The sequence below is a fragment of the Candoia aspera genome, chromosome 6 (assembly GCF_035149785.1).
Source record: "Candoia aspera isolate rCanAsp1 chromosome 6, rCanAsp1.hap2, whole genome shotgun sequence".
NCBI classification, from domain to species: domain Eukaryota; kingdom Metazoa; phylum Chordata; class Lepidosauria; order Squamata; family Boidae; genus Candoia; species Candoia aspera.
Window position 1 is genome coordinate 50,456,651 of NC_086158.1, and position 17,187 is coordinate 50,473,837.

The following is a 17,187-nucleotide window of genomic DNA, read 5'->3' on the forward strand; positions in this document are numbered from 1 at the left end:
AGAGATTCCAGGGCGTTGCGGGCGCGCGGCAGCGGAGAAGAGAGGAGAGGAGCGGAGGAAGCCGGTCCACCAAAGCTTCTTGCTGTGCTCCGCCCCGTCTGGAGGAGTGGGGGAGGCACAGGAAGTGAGACCGCTGAAAGCGGCGGGCGTTATCCTCCCCATCTCCTCTTCTGCGGAGGGGAGGCAAAAATCCGTCCTCGCTGGTGAGTTTCTCATTCTCATCTCTTTCCCCCTCCCCCTTTTTGTTGGTAAAGAAAAGGAGCTGCCACCATCGAGGGTTGCTGCTTTTCCCTGGAAAAACTATTTTTCTTCCAACCTATTTTCCTTCCATCTTTCTAAAACGAAGAAGAAGAAAAAAAGGGGGGGAGGCTTTTTCATATAGCTCTGTTTTTTCCATAGGTAATAACTTTTTATTTCATTTTTAATGTATGTAATATACTGTTTGATGGGGAAGAATTTAAAAAATAGTTTATTGAGGAGTAAATTCTTATTATGCCACTTATTTTGTCTCTTGCATCTCTTCCGATAGATGAAATGCTGCCTTGAAGAAAAGTCTGTTTTCCCAGTGTAGAAAACAAGATGCATGTTTTTCATTCTCATAGATTGCTGAAGTTGTCACCCACCAAGGAAAAGGGTTGTATCTGACATGGTGCTTGTAGTCTGTGCTATTCAATAAGGGGCAGGACTTGAATACAGCTGTCTGCTTTTTGCACAAATGCTCGCCATTTAATATTGGATCCTTCATCGTGGAGAATCAAGTGGGCAATTTTTTTCAGTCCTCAACTTTCAGACTGTTACAACCAACACATCTTTTTGGATAGTGTCTCTGGAGCCTGGTCATATGCATTCTGTGATTTTAAGAACTTAATACTAATTATATGGTTATTAGGTTATTAAACCTGGAGGGATAAATTTGAGGGAAACTGCATGCGGCTGCTACTTGCTCTGGTTGACATTGGATTATTGTGTGCTGGATCTGAAATCTAGGTTGCAAAACTCCCCCATCTGCTCCTTTCTTAGCAGCAGCATTACTGACACACATAATAGTGGTTACAATTTTGTACCTTTTTTCCTTTTAGACCATACAGCAGGGAAAACTGCTTTAATTTTTGTCAGAAGATTTTTAAAATAGTTTTTGAACTAAAAAGGGCAAATATGTCCTTCTTTAACTTTCGTAAGATCTTCAAGTTGGGAGGAGAAAAGAAGAAGAAACAGTATGAGCATGTCAAGAGAGATTTGAACCCAGAAGATTATTGGGAAATTATAGGAGAATTGGGTGATGGTGCTTTTGGAAAAGTATTTAAGGTAAGAGATGTTTCTTATTGGATGCTCTTTTCATAAATTGTACTTTTCTAGGTCCTGTTTCATATGAATTTAACAACACTAAAATTCACGATGTTGTTGAATGTTGGACTATTTTTACATGGTATAGTAAAAATGATGGATTTTTCTTGGACATAAGTAGTTGTCAAAATTAGTGATAAAAGTTAGAATTTTTAATCACTGCTTAGAATAAAACAACTGAAAAAAGTTCTTGGAACATAGACCCATTCTTCTCCATGACATCATATTGCAAAGTTATTTTTTGTCTGTATTTTTCTGCTGTCTGTGCTCATTAAAAATAGAAATATGTGGGATTTTCTGTAGATAGAAGAAAACAGTGCTCACATTTCGGTTAAGTGGTTGTTTGGAGTTTTCATATAATACACGTTTTCCTTTACCTTAAAGATTTCAGTTGCTTGAAGGTTAGATACTGAAAATATATTTAGAAAACAGCTTCTAAAAAGTTTATGGCTTCTCTAATATTTATTTGCTTTTGGAGCTTCACACTGCTGATTTATTGTGGGTGGTGAACATATATCTTAATACATGAGCTCATCAAGACAGCATGTTATTTATCATTATACAACTTATAGGCCTCCTGATTTCAAAGGACTCTTACTTAATATTGTTCTTTTCCTACAAGTAGGAAGTACATTTAGTATTGTAGTCTAATTCATGATATGAGATATGCTTTCCTTGTGTGTTTCCTAGGTAACACTGCAATGTTGGATTCATAATGGGGTTATTGTTGGTGATATGAACAGAGATTTGCTATTATACATAGTATACTTGAATTCCTGTAATGAATTAATGGGCAACTCTTTCAGTGTTATAAATTGCCATATTAGGGGTTCACATGTGTATGCATTCCTTCCACACCTCATTGAACTTTTCACATTTCTTGCCTCATAACATTCACAACTCAGCCGTTTCACCCTACCAGTCATTTGATTTGGTGATCAGTTGCCCATTTAGTGGTATTCGGCTTTTTATTTCCCTCCATGAATGTCAGTAAAAAGCTAGTAATTTATTTACTGCTTACTAGCTATCCAGTGAGAAAGAAGCCAGAGCTTCCTATGACCACACTTTATTAGTGACTAAGAACTTCAGGTGGCCCACCTATTCTGTGACTTTTTTTAAAAAACTATACTAAGCTTTTCCTACAGTAGATAACTTTTTTAAAAAACCATTAAGGACAAAAAATCATACAGAATATTAAACTGGCAGTTTTTAAACTTAAATGTGAAACTTTTTTTATTGTTTGGATTTAATTGTCAACAGCTTAAAAATGTGGCTTGGATTCTGATATAATTTAACAGAACAAAGTTCACTTCATGTAAGTAAAGATTTCTATCCATTCCCTGCAGGCTCCTGAGCCCTTTGGAAAACTTCAGAGAGTTTGGGGACTCTACAGAACCTTGGTGAAAAGGGCTCAAGGTGCAGTGGGGGTGGGGTAATGGGCCATTGCCAGTGTTGACAGCTGTTGATTGAGTTAAGGTAACTCAGAGCCCAATCCCACATACTTCAGGAAGTCTCTCATACTTTCCCAAAAGTTGGAAGGCCTGGCTAAGAAACTTTGCTTTGAATAATATATTTTTAATATACAAACATGTATGATCAGCTTTGCTGATTTTATTTTTCATATGACCTATGCTGGTGATTTTCTTTCTACTTCAGTCATTATTTGGACTGCATTTTGTGCATGTCAGTCATAAAGCTGCTAACAGTCGATGTCTAATCTTAGATTTGGATTACAAATTGAGATTTTGAATTACAGCCAGTATAACTTTTTTTGGAGGGGCAATATTTTTAGCACTGTAGGCCAGTCCACTGAATGCAGTCATTCAATGTTGATATAATACAAACTTTTTAATTTGTTTTAATCCCTCAGATCAAGGAAGCATGGTAGGCAAGTTGATTCTTGTACTTTTATATTAGTCACTTATGTGCCAGGTACATACTAAATATCTGAAGTCGTCTTGTCATGTTTGAATACATTCTGTGTGTCAGCTCACACATATAAACTGGTTCCACCCATTCTTTTAGGTAGCAGTCATCTTTTCCAAGATATAAATTAAATCTTATCTATCTCAAACACATTTATTTAAAAAGAAGGAAGCAGTGTTTTGTACTTTGCATCTTTACCTTTTGCTTTAATGAACTTCTCTACTAGGAAGGACTTTTTGTCTTCCTTCCAGTTCAGTTTTATATTGGATGCATTCCTAGGCACTGTTTTAAGGGCAGTTTCTTGACTGTGAGAATTCACCTTCTGTAACTTGTGAAGTTCTGCAATATTGACAGAATAAATAGGATTTTTTTTCTTAATGTGTTTGAATCTTGATTGGTGACATGTTTATGACAATATTGCCTTCAGCGAGGAATAACTTAATATAAAATAAATAAATTGAGAGGAATTGCATAAAACAGTTTCCCTCATTCTCCTTCATCCTGTACCCTGGCCCATCTCTAACTTCCCCCAAAAGTTGCTCTGGAGAGCTGGCAGAGATCCATTTAGAATAGGAAAGGAGTGAAGTCAGGTTGCCATTCTAAAATTTAATTTCCACATTTAATAATAATGTGGAAGCTTTTACAAAACAGTTCAAAGTGGATTGACAACAGAAGTAGCAGTGTGTTAATCAAAATAAACTAAATTTATATTATACTAAAAAATACTTTTCATTTAGAAAAGATCCAGCTTTGGTTTCTTGTTATCCGTATGGAAATAGCCTGCTGAAACCCTGAAGAACTGTCACCCGTCAATGTTGACAAAATGAGCTAAATAAAAGAATGGTCTGATTTAGTATAACGTAGCTGTTTATGTTTACAGCTTTATAGTTACCCTTGAATTTTATTCTTACTACTGTAAAATACTTTCTAGTACTCTATACTATACTGTTATATTGTCATTTTCTTAGCTAAAGTATTTGATTTTCATAATATATACATATGAGATCTTTTTTATTGTTACGGTTGAAAACCATTATACATACAAATATTAGACGAAACTAAAACTGCAGTAGGGAGATATTTCTGCAAGAATTGTGGCTGATTATAACAAAGAATTTCATTAGAATAAGAACAAAGTCGTTCTTGATGATCATATGACAAAACTGAAGTTTGTGTCATAACAATAAATATTTGCCATGGAGTTACAAAATCTTCAATCATTTATTTTTTCCAGAGTAAACAAATTTGTATTGGCACAGTTTTATTGTCAACTAACATTTAAGAATAAGCAGTTCGGTCAACAATGACTGTTGGCTGTAAGTGATAGATGATACAGAGCAGATAAGTTGCATCTGACAAAGGGAGTTGTAACGCATGAAAGCATACAGTATACTGCAATAAATATGCTAGTCTTTAAGGAGATGCATAATGTTTGTAGATAAATGATACTCTATCTGAATTAGTAGGTATTCTGTCTTTTGAGCTGCATGTAATAATATCCATAGGCTATGTGTAGAATCTGAGTTTCAAGGTCATTATGGCCAAAAATAAACATTCTGATTCTTTGATGTTATAGACAGAGAAGTGTCTCTGTATTTAATTTCCTGTATTATCGTGGTTCTGCCCTGCAGAGCTGAGAAGAAACATACTATATCTTTATATTGGCAATGGAATGAATGGCTACTGGAAGCCTGCATCTCCTAACCCTCAGAAAATAACATGGTAAGCAGGAGACCAATCTAACCCCATTTAACAGCCAAAGGAAGAGTAGCTCCACGGTGGTTGCTTATACCGTCCATTGCAGAAGGCGTTTTCATTTTCCATTATCTGTAGCCTGGGACAGCAAGGATGAAGGCAAGCATGCTCTGGCTCTGCTGGTCAGGAGATTGGTTGTTGGAGTATGTATTGATTGATACATTATTATAATTTATTCTTAGTGTCTTGAATTTCATTCATTTGAAAAAGAGGGGATGAATAAATAAAAATAAATTGGAAAAGAATTAAGATAACATTGGTAGAAAAACTTTGAAAGAGCCTAGATAGACAGACAGGCAGGCATGAGTGAAGTATTCTCAAACCAGCTGATCCTCTGGAAGGCTCATTCAACTGCTTCAACAGTCTTCCATATCTGTGGATGCATTGACAAAATTTATGCTGGGACTGCACATGAATATTGGGAGAGACGGCTTTGAATAGCCTTCAGAACATTCTTAAATCAGGAGTGACTCTTAACGCTTAAAGGGGCAATGCCTTGTTAGCATATTGTGAAACACCCTTTTGAATGCATTGTGCAGCCCTAATATATAATTACAAGGCTACTAACATTTACAGTGCTTTGTTGTTTATTCGTTTAGTCGCTTCCGACTCTTCGTGACTTCATGGACCAGCCCACACCAGAGCTTCCTGTCGGTCGTCAACACCCCCAGCTCCCCCAGGGACGAATCCATCACCTCTAGAATATCATCCATCCACCTTGCCCCTGGTCGGACCCTCTTCCTTTTGCCTTCCACTCTCCCTAGCATCAGCATCTTCTCCAGGGTGTCCTGTCTTCTCATTATGTGGCCAAAGTATTTCAGTTTTGCCTTTAATATCATTCCCTCAAGTGAGCAGTCTGGCTTTATTTCCTGGAGGATGGACTGGTTTGATCTTCTTGCAGTCCAAGGCACTCTCAGAGTTCCTCCAACACCACAGTTCCAAAGTATCTATCTTCCTTCTCTCAGCCTTCCTTATGGTCCAGCTCTCGCAGCCATATGTTACTACGGGGAACACCCTTGCTTTAACTATGCAGACCTTTGTTGTCAGTGTGATGTCTCTGCTCTTAACTATTTTATTGAGATTTGTCATTGTTCTTCTCCCAAGGATTAAGCGTCTTCTGATTTCCTGACTGCAGTCAGCATCTCCAGTAATCTTCGCACCTAGAAATACAAAGTCTTTCACTGCTTCTACATTTTCTCCCTCTATATGCCAGTTATCAATCAAGCTGGTTGCCATAATCTTGGTTTTTTTCAGGTTTAGCTGCAAGCCAGCTTTTGCACTTTCTTCTTTCACCTTCATCATAAGGCTCCTCAGTTCCTCTTCGCTTTCAGCCATCAAAGTGGTATCATCTGCATATCTGAGATTGTTAATGCTTCTTCCAGCGATTTTAACTCCAGCCTTGGATTCCTCAAGCCCAGCATGTCGCATGATGCATTCTGCGTACAAGTTGAATAGGTAGGGTGAGAGTATATAGCCCTGCCGTACTCCTTTCCCAATCTTAAACCAGTCCGTTGTTCCGTGGTCTGTTCTTACTGTTGCTACTTGGTCGTTATACAGATTCTTCAGGAGGCATACAAGATGACTTGGTATCCCCATACCACTAAGAACTTGCCACAATTTCTTATGGTCCACACAGTCAAAGGCTTTAGAATAGTCAATAAAACAGAAATAGATGTTTTTCTGAAACTCCCTGGCTTTTTCCATTATCCAGCGGATATTGGCAATTTGGTCCCTAGTTCCTCTGTCTTTTCTAAACCCAGCTTGTGCATCTGGCAATTCTCGCTCCATGAATTGCTGAAGTCTACCTTGCAGGATCTTGAGCATTACCTTACTGGCATGTGAAATGAGTGCCGCTGTTCGATAGTTTGAACATTCTTTAGTGTTTCCCTTTTTTGGTATGGGGATATAAGTTGATTTTTTCCAATCTGATGGCCATTCTTGTGTTTTCCAAATTTGCTGGCATATAGCATGCATTACCTTGACAGCATCATCTTGCAAGATTTTGAACAGTTCAGCTGGGATGCCGTCATCTCCTGCTGCCTTGCTATTAGCAATGCTTCTTAAGGCCTACTCAACCTCACTCTTCAGGATGTCTGGCTCTAGCTCACTGACCACACCGTCAAAGCTATCCCCGATATTGTTATCCTTCCTATACAGGTCTTCTGTATATTCTTGCCACCTTTTCTTGATCTCTTCTTCTTCTGTTAGGTCCTTGCCATCTTTGTTTTTGATCATACCCATTTTTGCCTGGAATTTACCTCCGATGTTTCTAATTTTCTGGAAGAGGTCTCTTGTCCTTCCTATTCTATTGTCTTCTTCCACTTCCACGCATTGCTTGTTTAAAAATAATTCCTTATCTCTTCTGGCTAACCTCTGGAATTTTGCATTTAATTGGGCATATCTCCCCCTATCACTGTTGCCTTTTGCTTTCCTTCTTTCTTGGGCTACTTCTAGTGTCTCAGCAGACAGCCATTTTGCACTGCTAACAGGCTGTTAATAAAATTGCACACTGATTGGCTTTTTGGAAAGATTCATCATACGTTGTGTTTTGTTTGAGAAAATATTTGGGGTTGATGACATTAGACTACAAAAATATTCAGTGCATTTTTGTGTTGTAACAGAGGTATTACTAGTTTCCAAATAATTGTCTTAGAGTTAGTTTGGTATAGTGGTTAAGGAATCAGGCTAGAAACCGGAAGACTGAGTTCTAGTCCCGCCTTAGGCACAAAGCTTACAGTAAGTAGCAAACGACTTCCGAAATCTCGCCAAGAAAACTGTAGGGACTTGTCCAGGCAGTTGCCTGGAGTCAAGACTGACTCGAAGGCGCGCACACACACATACACACACACACAAAATTAATGATATTGAAGAATTGTTCATTTAAGATTGAGAGAGAGAGAGAATGTTTCTCCTTTCCTAGAAAAAGACCCTGGAAAATGATTTCAGAGGAATAGTAGTGTTCAAACCTACAGAGCTCTATTTGTTTATTCTTTTCTACATCTTTTTGCTTTTATTTGCATTTATGTGCAAAAGCATCTTCTGAGATATGTATGATTTAGCCCAACACTAAATTACAGGTGTACATTTGTACTTCTTTCTTGTGGTTGTTATCTGGTCTCACGTACATGAAGGTTTATAGTAATGGTAATTATTACTTATCTTCCAGGGGACAATGCCCCAAATATTTGGATACTGATATGGGTTTATCCAAAATATATTTTGGGGTGCAAGGAATCTATGTTTTAAATCCATATTTAGTTTACTGATTCTCCTGAGGTTTGTAGAGCTACTGTTTTGAAGAGGAACAATACCATGGGTGGGATAAGATAACAGTATCCTCAGTTATGGACCCTGAATTAAACAATACATGGCTTTTATCTCCTAAACACTTAATGCTTCTGAGTTTTTCCTTGGTTTTGTCTAAGTTTCATAAAAATGTTCCTGTTTAAAAGAGGGCACCTTGAAAATAATTACCATTTTAATATTTTCTTAGCTTTAGATTACAGAAGAAAATGGTTAACACTTGCAAAAATGCATATGTGTCCTATTTGTAACTATGCTTACAAAGAACTGCTGAACCAAATACAGTTAAGAGCTCAAACTGAAATAACTACAGTTATTATCAGCATAGGAAAAAAAATTGTTACCTCTGAATTGCAAGGTTTGTCCCATTCTGCTAACTAGATTTACAAGGCTATTTGATTATTGTGATTGTAGTATTCTGATCATAGTCTTATAAATTTCAAATTGTGGGGAAGTTTGTATTTCATTTCCATTCCTACTTGTTTCTTACATTTATATCCCATCTTGTAGGATACATATTCCAGCAAAGTGGCTTACAAATATTACAGTCATAATTAAATATTACAGTGCAAGATGACCTAAGTTTCAACTCTGTTCCATTCCTATTTAACATCTGTATACAACTGCTGGGTGAAGTTATGTGGCAGCTTCGGATTAATACCATCAATACACTGATTATACTCAATTGTACATTTCAGGGGTCCTTCTAGACTCATGACTCCTACTTGATGAGCAGGTGACAGATGTGGCCAAGCGGGCCTTTGCACAGCTTAATCAGTTGTGCCCTTCCTGGAACACATGCTTTACTCACTTCCTGGTTGGATTATTGCAACATGCTCTGCATTGGCCTGTGCTTGAAAAGCATTCAGAATCTGCTGTTGTTCCAGAACACACCAGTACAGGGAGTTTGGGGTGCAGGCTGATATGCCCATTTAACACCTTTGCTTTGTGGGCTGCAAAGGCTTCTAGGTACAATTTAAGGTACTGGTGGCCACCTATGAATCTTTACATGGTACTGGGTCCCACTACTTGAGGCACTGTCAATCCCCAGATATATTGGCCTGTCCTGCCAGATCAACAGGATGGGCTTACTCCTAGTCCCTTCTCTGAAACAGTGTCATCTAATGCAACCCAAGAAGCATGCCTTCTCTGTCACAGCAGCTTTAGTCTTATGGACCAGCATCCCCCAAGGATCTGGATAGTCCTGACCCTGTTAACCATCTGGAAAACCTGAAGACCTAGCTTTTGCCTCAGCTCTGGGGTCAGGTTGTTAGTAGAGCCCAACTTGTATGGTTTGATTGGATTATAGTTTTTAGGGATGTAAGCTTTGTTATAATGTTGTTTTGTTACTTCTTGTTTTTATATTTTGCATTGTGAGCCCCCCAGAATCATAAGGTTAGGATGGGTGGCTATATAAATTTGATAGATAGATGATAGATAAATAGATGATAGACAGATATTTTTTGAAACAAGAATATAATATGAACTTCTTTCTTTTGGGAATCTTTCCAGAGAGCAGTTAGTAATGGTCCTATGAATAGGAAGTGATAATTATCCAGCTAGAACAGACTTTTAAAATGGTTTCTCTTCTCTTCTGAGATTACAAACCTCAAAGCGAGAACTGTTTTTGTTTTTATTGATGTACAAGCTACTCTGAGAAGCGTGCACACTCGCTCTCTCTCTGAATAAGAGTACTATGTTGAAAAGGAGAGGTAGGGTTTTTTTTTAAAGGTATGTATAAAATTATGCTAGCACTTAGACTTCTATGCAGACTGATAATTCTTCATTATATATATATCTCCTTCCTCTAATAACTGAGGAATGAATTAAAGGATGATGGGTTTTAATCTGTGTCTCTTCCTCTTCTATTGCCCTCATAAGTGGTATTAAGTATGTATAATATACTAGGAACAAATCTGTGGATTGGTGCCATGAACTTCTGTAATTATTTTGAAAATTCTTAAGAGTATGTTCTAAAGTTGATTCTAGATTAGTAAAAATAAATTTGGGGTTACCTTTTTGCAGTGATTCTGCTCTTTCCTCTGTGGGACAGTTTCAGTCAGTTGTGAGGGAGGAGAGGTCAGCCTGATGACTCCTCACTTATGGGGTACTACAGGGTTCAGTTCAACATCTATATTAAGCCACTGGGGGAGGTCATCCAACAATTCAGGGTTACGGTATCATCAGTGTGCTGATTATGCTCAACTACTATATATGTCACTAGCATAGTTTGTGGGGGAGATGATGTTTTTGATGCTCTATCCCAGTGCCTGGTGGCTGTGAGGGTCTGAATGGGAGAGAACAGGCTCAAATTGAACCTAAGCAAGATGGAGTTGCTGTTCATACACTGGGCTTCTCCTTTGCTGCCATTGTTATCCCTGGCTGCTTTACATGGGACTACTTTTAAAGAATTTGTGGAAATTGCAGTTAGTCCAGAATATGGACTAACTGAAATTGGTCCATATGATCCATATCTTAGTAATGTGGTCCATTATCTTAACTGGTTCCTAATGTTGGGAGCATATTACACCTATATTACAGACCCTGCATTGGTTATGGGTTCAGTTCCAAGTACAATTTAAAGTGATGGCATTAACCAATAAAGCCTTCATGACTTGGCACCTGTGTACCTACAGGACCTCCTCCTTTAAGTAGATCCATCCCCAGCCTCTTAGATCATGTAGGGAAGGGCTTCTTGTTCCAGATTTCCAGGATGTCAGGGTAGACAATTTAGAAAGTGCTGCTTCTCTGTAGCAGTGCCAGCACTATGGAATGGGCTGCCCATTGAGATCAGACTGGCTCCCTCCCTGGTAGCTTTTAAGAAGTTGTTAAAAATAGAGCTTTTTCATAGAGCCATTTAGTAACATCACCTACATCTATTGTTACTAATTTTCTCTACTACTTTAGTTTTGCTTTTGGATTTAGATTGTATGTTTAATTCCATTGGTATTTTTACTGTGACATTGTAGCAGTTGAGAGTAGTCAGGCTGTGGTGGGGCAAAATCAAATAAATAAATGACAGTTATAAATATTTTTATGTGTTCTAATATTTAATAGCAAGTATTAACTGTTAAGTCTTTCTTATAAATCGTATTAATAATAATAGCCATATAGTTTAAAGATTGCTAGTTGGTAGACTAAGGATGTTGAGAGAATGAAGTGACATAAGATTATTACAATTTCAGGGATAGCTACGTAAGCCTGTTGTGGTAAAACTGCAAATGTGTTGCAGATAATTAAAAATGCACCTAATATATTATGCATATGTAAGCTTTTGTGAATTCTCTCTCCATTACCAGATTTATGGAATTTATCCTGACATAGGAGTGTATGTATACCACCAAGTATGTGCCCTCCCTCATGGGTGGGAAAAATAGTAAATAGTACAGAGAGAAAACAAATATATGTTACTTATTATCATTGTCTTTATTGATAGTTTTGAGAAAGAATCTGAGAAATCTATATACACAGTAAGGTGTAAGAGTCTGACCTGATACATAGTCTTGAATACTCAATAACCTTTAGCAAAGTGGTATTGCAAAGAGGCCATTGCATAGTGGTAGATCACATGTTTTTACATGTAGAGAATTCCTAGTGTAGTCTCAGTTATGTGTGCCTTTGCTTTCATATACAGTGTTTTCTATTTTTTGGTTCTCCAATTAATTTGAAATGGAACTGATATTTGAAAGACATGGACAGAGTATAATACTATCTAGACAACATAGATGTGTTCTGTTTTCTGCCAGAGACTTAGTAGGCAGCTGTTCTAGAAGTAAGATGGTGCCAACTTGAAGACTCTGCGGAAGAAGGAATGGAGTCAGTGAATAAATCAAAGAAGGAGAGGTTAATAATGTATTCTAGATGATACAGTATATGCTAGTATGTATTTACAAAATATCCATAACATGGAAAAACACTCAGGTAAAATGCCTGCAATATAAATGAATAAAACAATCAACAAGTTCTGCTTTAATGTTTTCTGCAGGCTCAGAACAAAGAAACAAAAGTCCTTGCTGCTGCAAAGGTCATTGATACTAAATCTGAAGAAGAACTTGAAGACTACATGGTTGAAATTGATATCTTGGCATCCTGTGATCATCCTAATATTGTCAAACTGCTTGATGCTTTTTATTATGAAAATAATCTTTGGGTGAGTGTTTGCTTTTGTTCACAGCTATGTGTTTTAGGGGGGAAAAGGTAGAATAGGTACTGTGTGTTAAAACTTAACTAAATATTGCTTCCATGCAATCTGCATTTTTTAAAAATATATTTTTAGAGACAAATTTGCAATTCACTCTATTTATTGGAAAGGATGAACGTTTTAAACATTCCATAATAATCTTAAATCTGCTTGCTGTTGATGAAGAATCTTTTTGTAGAAATTGTTATTTGAACATTAGCACACAGAAAAATATTGTCTTCAGTATCAGGTTTAGGATAGAATGTTCTGGTTCTGCCAGTCAAAGTAGAAAGGCCAGATTCGATCCCTCTTTAATATTTCGTTGTGAACTTAGGGTTCATGCTGGAATAAGGTGCGTGAAAAGTATGAAAGAAGGTAAGCACAGTGTTAAAGGCCATTTTTGAATATGCTTCAATAATACCTAGCCCATTTCCATGTGAATGGTTGAGTTTTCATGTAACCATAACCTAGGATTTTCTTAATGATGATTTGTGGGCATTTTGAGATAAAACATTTCACATTCAGAATGTTTTGCACACCCCCAACTAGAAGTTTAACTAGTGTAGTTGGTTGGTGAAAGGTGAAAAGTCCCCTGTGCAAGCACCGAGTCATGTCTGACCTTTGGGGGGGATGCCACTTTCGCGACGTTTTCTTGGCAGACTGTAGTGGGGTGGTTTGCCATTGCCTTCCCCAGTCGTCACCTTCCCCAGCAAGCTGGGTACTCATTTTAGCGACCTCGGAAGGATGGAAGGCTGAGTCGACCTGAGCCGGCTACCCGAGAATCCAGCTTCTGCTGGGATCGTACTCGGGTCATGGGGAGAGTTTCGGTTGCAGTACTGCCGCTTTCCACCCTGCACCACACGAGGCTTGCTGTTGGCTAGGGAAGCTTAATTCATGTTCTGTGATAAGCCAATTTGAAAAGGAAATATCTATATTGTTTTCTTTAAATATGCAGATCCTCATTGAGTTCTGTGCTGGTGGTGCAGTTGATGCAGTAATGTTGGGTAAGTACAACTTGCTTAATATAAAGGGAAGATTTTGAATGTTGGAAAAACTGATAATTTCGTTTGTAGTTTCTGCTATTTTCTAGACTATTGATACATTAATGCCTAACCTATCTTTTCTGGTTTAATCTACAGAGAGAGAGAGGGCACACACAAGCGCACAACGCAAACTATAACTTTAAAGAAATGTTTTAATTTTAAAACCTATGTCATTTTAATGTTAACATCTATATAATTTACTCTGGGCATTTTAATCTGGCAACACCTCTCCCCCAACCTCTGCACCTTTTGCTTTAATTTTGCTTTGACCTTTGACAAAAAAAGTCATTTAAATCCAAGAATATGCTTTCCTTCTAGAACTTGAAAGACCACTGACAGAGCCACAGATCAGAGTAGTTTGCAGGCAGACTCTTGAGGCACTGCATTATCTTCACGAAAACAAGATCATTCACCGAGATCTAAAAGCTGGCAATATTCTTTTCACTCTAGAGGGAGATATTAAACTAGGTGAGTATTTTACTTTTTAAAGTAGGATAGAGGAAGATCTCTGAGTTACATTGTTTTAACGCTATTATATCAACAATAGTTTCTCAATAAATATAGACATCTCTTTCCAGGTCATGAGAACTTAATTATGCTTTAGTGGATTTTTTTTCAATTTCAAAGGGAACTGGATACAGTTTTCTTCCATTACATGTAATACATTAACTCAGATAATATTGTTTAAATCCTGAAATTGAGTCAGATAAATGGAATTTGCTTTTCTGCCATACATGCCAATGAAATGGTATCGAAAAAAAATGATCAGAAGCAGCATATTCATACTTGCAGTTATAGATACAGACTTGATGATTTACTGCTTTTATACTTCGATAGTGCCGCTCTTTAGAGGCAGCCTTATATCTCAGCCATTCCTCCATGTCTGGGAGGAAACAAATACTGTCCAATAAAACTGCCTTTCTTTGATACCTTTAACATTCTTTCCCCTCCCCTTCCCTTCCTTTCTTCCTCTTCAACTCATTTAACCTCCTTTAATTACCATTTTAATGTATATTTAATGCATTTGTGTATATATATATATATATATATGTATATGTATATGTATATGTATATGTATATGTTGGTCAAAGATATCAATTAAGGTTTACCTACCTACCTACCATTAGACTTTTGAGGAATTTACATAAGCAAGAAGTTACACTGAATCTGACACTAAATCAGCATAAAGGATATACAAGGCATTTGTCTGTTTATTTTTTAAATTGATACCAATTAGTAAAACTATGTGTCTTGAAAGTAATTTTTTGTCATGAGATACAGGTTTTTTTTTTAAAAAAAAAGTTAAATGCATGAAGGTAATTATTCCAAAAATGTAACTTGGGGCAAAGTGGAAAAATTAAAATGGAATCAGGAAATAGGCAAGAATGAGATGATGTTTTCTCATTTGGGAATGCAGGAAGTTTGTAGCTTTGATGCATAAATGCAAGTTAATATGCGTGACACTATTTTTCATTTGATTGAAGCGGATTTTGGAGTATCTGCTAAAAATACAAGGACAATCCAGAGACGAGATTCTTTCATTGGCACTCCATATTGGTAAGTCCATATTACCATATTGGTAAGCCATTTTGTAGCCTTCTAAGGATTACCTTTTTTTATGTAACATTGTATATTTTTAGAGCTATATAAAATAAGCAAAATGAAGTTGTTCTTCAAGTACAACATTTACAGACTATGTTGATCTTATATCCCTTAGCTCTTGAAGGCCTTATTTATTGCTAATAACTTGATTTTTTTTTTACCCTAGGATGGCTCCTGAAGTGGTTATGTGTGAGACATCTAAAGACAAACCTTATGATTATAAAGCTGATGTCTGGTCTTTAGGTGTCACTTTAATAGAAATGGCTGAAATAGAACCACCTCATCATGAATTAAATCCAATGCGTGTTCTTCTGAAAATAGCGAAGTCAGAACCACCTTCATTGGCACAACCATCAAAATGGTTATTCTTTTCTTTTTATTTATTATCAGCATTAGAATACACTAACAAAAAATAGTATTTGCTCCAAAGCTGACAATAAGATTCCTCCCCTCAGAGGCATCTTAAGCCTATATTTTAAGCTACTGTAATAAAAGAAAACTACCTGTTAAATATGAAAACCACCTGTTTTATATGAATGTAAATGTTAACAGAAACTTGGTTTTATTCTGCATTTTATTTGGTTCATTATTTATAATGATACAAATCTTAACCTCATAGTCTTGTGTGTCATGTTCTACACTGACAAGTACATTTATGATAAAAGAAATTTTTAAAAGAAAATGTCATTATCCAAGTTCTGTATAACAGTTACTGATTTAACTGCTTTTGTGCAGGTCTGCTGATTTTAAGGATTTCTTAAAGAAATGTTTGGAAAAGAATGTGGATACCAGATGGAACACTGCTGAACTTCTGCAGGTATGAAGAACGAAATGTTTTACTGTTTGGACTTCTGTTTTCAAGTCATTTATATAGAATTAGAAGGAGCAATTGAAGACATTAATATGTTAAAATGAAACTTTACATGTTTAACATTGTAGTAGCACCCACCAGGGAAATAGGTATCTGAAGTTCTGGTAATTTATACTCTACTCTTTCAGCTAAATGATAATGAAAGCAATTAAGAATTTTTTAATGCAATGATATAGTCAAATGTACAAATAGCACTGTTTTTAAACATTAATTAAATGTCCATTACAAGACACTAGGAGAAAAACAAAATAGGACCAGACAAACATCCCTCCCATAGTGCGGTCATGGAAAAGAACATATTTGTATTCATTTTCAAGATGAGCTGAAATTAAGGGAGGTTCATCTAGGAGAGAATTGTCCATTAATTTTGGCATCTACTTTTATGTTTGATTTCACTGCCATGATCTAAAAGGGTTAGTTCTTATATTTAAAAGAATAATTTGTAAATTAGGCTTGCAGGAATTTCTGGACTTGACAGATTTGAAAACCTCGGGTTTAGGAGAAATGTTTTGAGAAGGTATCTCCAAATACTTTGGGTTTATATAGGCACACTAGGATCCCTGTATTGCTGGATGTTGTTCAGGAAACTAGAGTGCTTATACATCTCATTCATAATTGTAAAATTGAATTAGCCTATGACTAATTTGTGTTGCTATCTTCCTTTCATCCCAAATTCATGGTTTTAAGAAAATCTCTCCTTAAATGAGCCAGGCAGAGAGGGCAGTTTTGCAGAAAAACGATTTGTGCTTTGTGTATGCAATAGATTTAGTGTTCTTAAGAGTGAATAAATAGAAACAGACTTAAACTTGCAAATATAAGAAACTACTGAAGAATAGAAACAGTTTCTTTTTTAAAGAAAAGTATATTGTTTGGAGTTTGATGCAAGAAGTGTTAAGTAGAAAAATGAGTTAAAAGCCTTTTAATAGAAACAGATGTTTCTACTTAAGACTCCTTGCATCAAACTTTTAATTTTGATTAAATTGTATATGCGTTTTTTACCAGCATCCATTTGTTACTGTAACTTCCAATAAACCAATCAGAGAGCTGATTGCAGAAGCAAAGGCTGAAGTCACTGAAGAAGTAGAGGATGGAAAAGATGAAGATGAAGAGGAGGAATCTGAAAATTCTCTTGTGAGAAATTTAAAATTTGTACATTAAAAAGA

General features: G+C 36.6%; 1 protein-coding gene across 3 annotated transcripts in view; it reads left to right on the forward strand.

Annotated features, from left to right (window-relative positions):
* The first annotated feature begins 52 nt into the window (after nucleotides 1–52).
* The window catches only part of SLK (STE20 like kinase), a 39,385-nt gene continuing 22,250 nt past the window's right edge, over nucleotides 53–17,187 (forward strand). For 2 of the 3 annotated variants that reach the window (XM_063307126.1, XM_063307127.1), the window contains exons 1-9: nucleotides 53–203; nucleotides 530–1,305; nucleotides 12,314–12,478; nucleotides 13,464–13,512; nucleotides 13,870–14,019; nucleotides 15,036–15,108; nucleotides 15,320–15,514; nucleotides 15,889–15,970; nucleotides 17,027–17,155. In XM_063307126.1, coding sequence (XP_063163196.1) covers nucleotides 1,156–1,305; nucleotides 12,314–12,478; nucleotides 13,464–13,512; nucleotides 13,870–14,019; nucleotides 15,036–15,108; nucleotides 15,320–15,514; nucleotides 15,889–15,970; nucleotides 17,027–17,155 — 993 coding nt within the window. In that variant the 5' untranslated portion in view covers nucleotides 53–203; nucleotides 530–1,155. The remainder of the gene's footprint in view (nucleotides 204–529; nucleotides 1,306–12,313; nucleotides 12,479–13,463; nucleotides 13,513–13,869; nucleotides 14,020–15,035; nucleotides 15,109–15,319; nucleotides 15,515–15,888; nucleotides 15,971–17,026; nucleotides 17,156–17,187) is intronic. The other variant, XM_063307128.1, reaches the window with a different exon arrangement.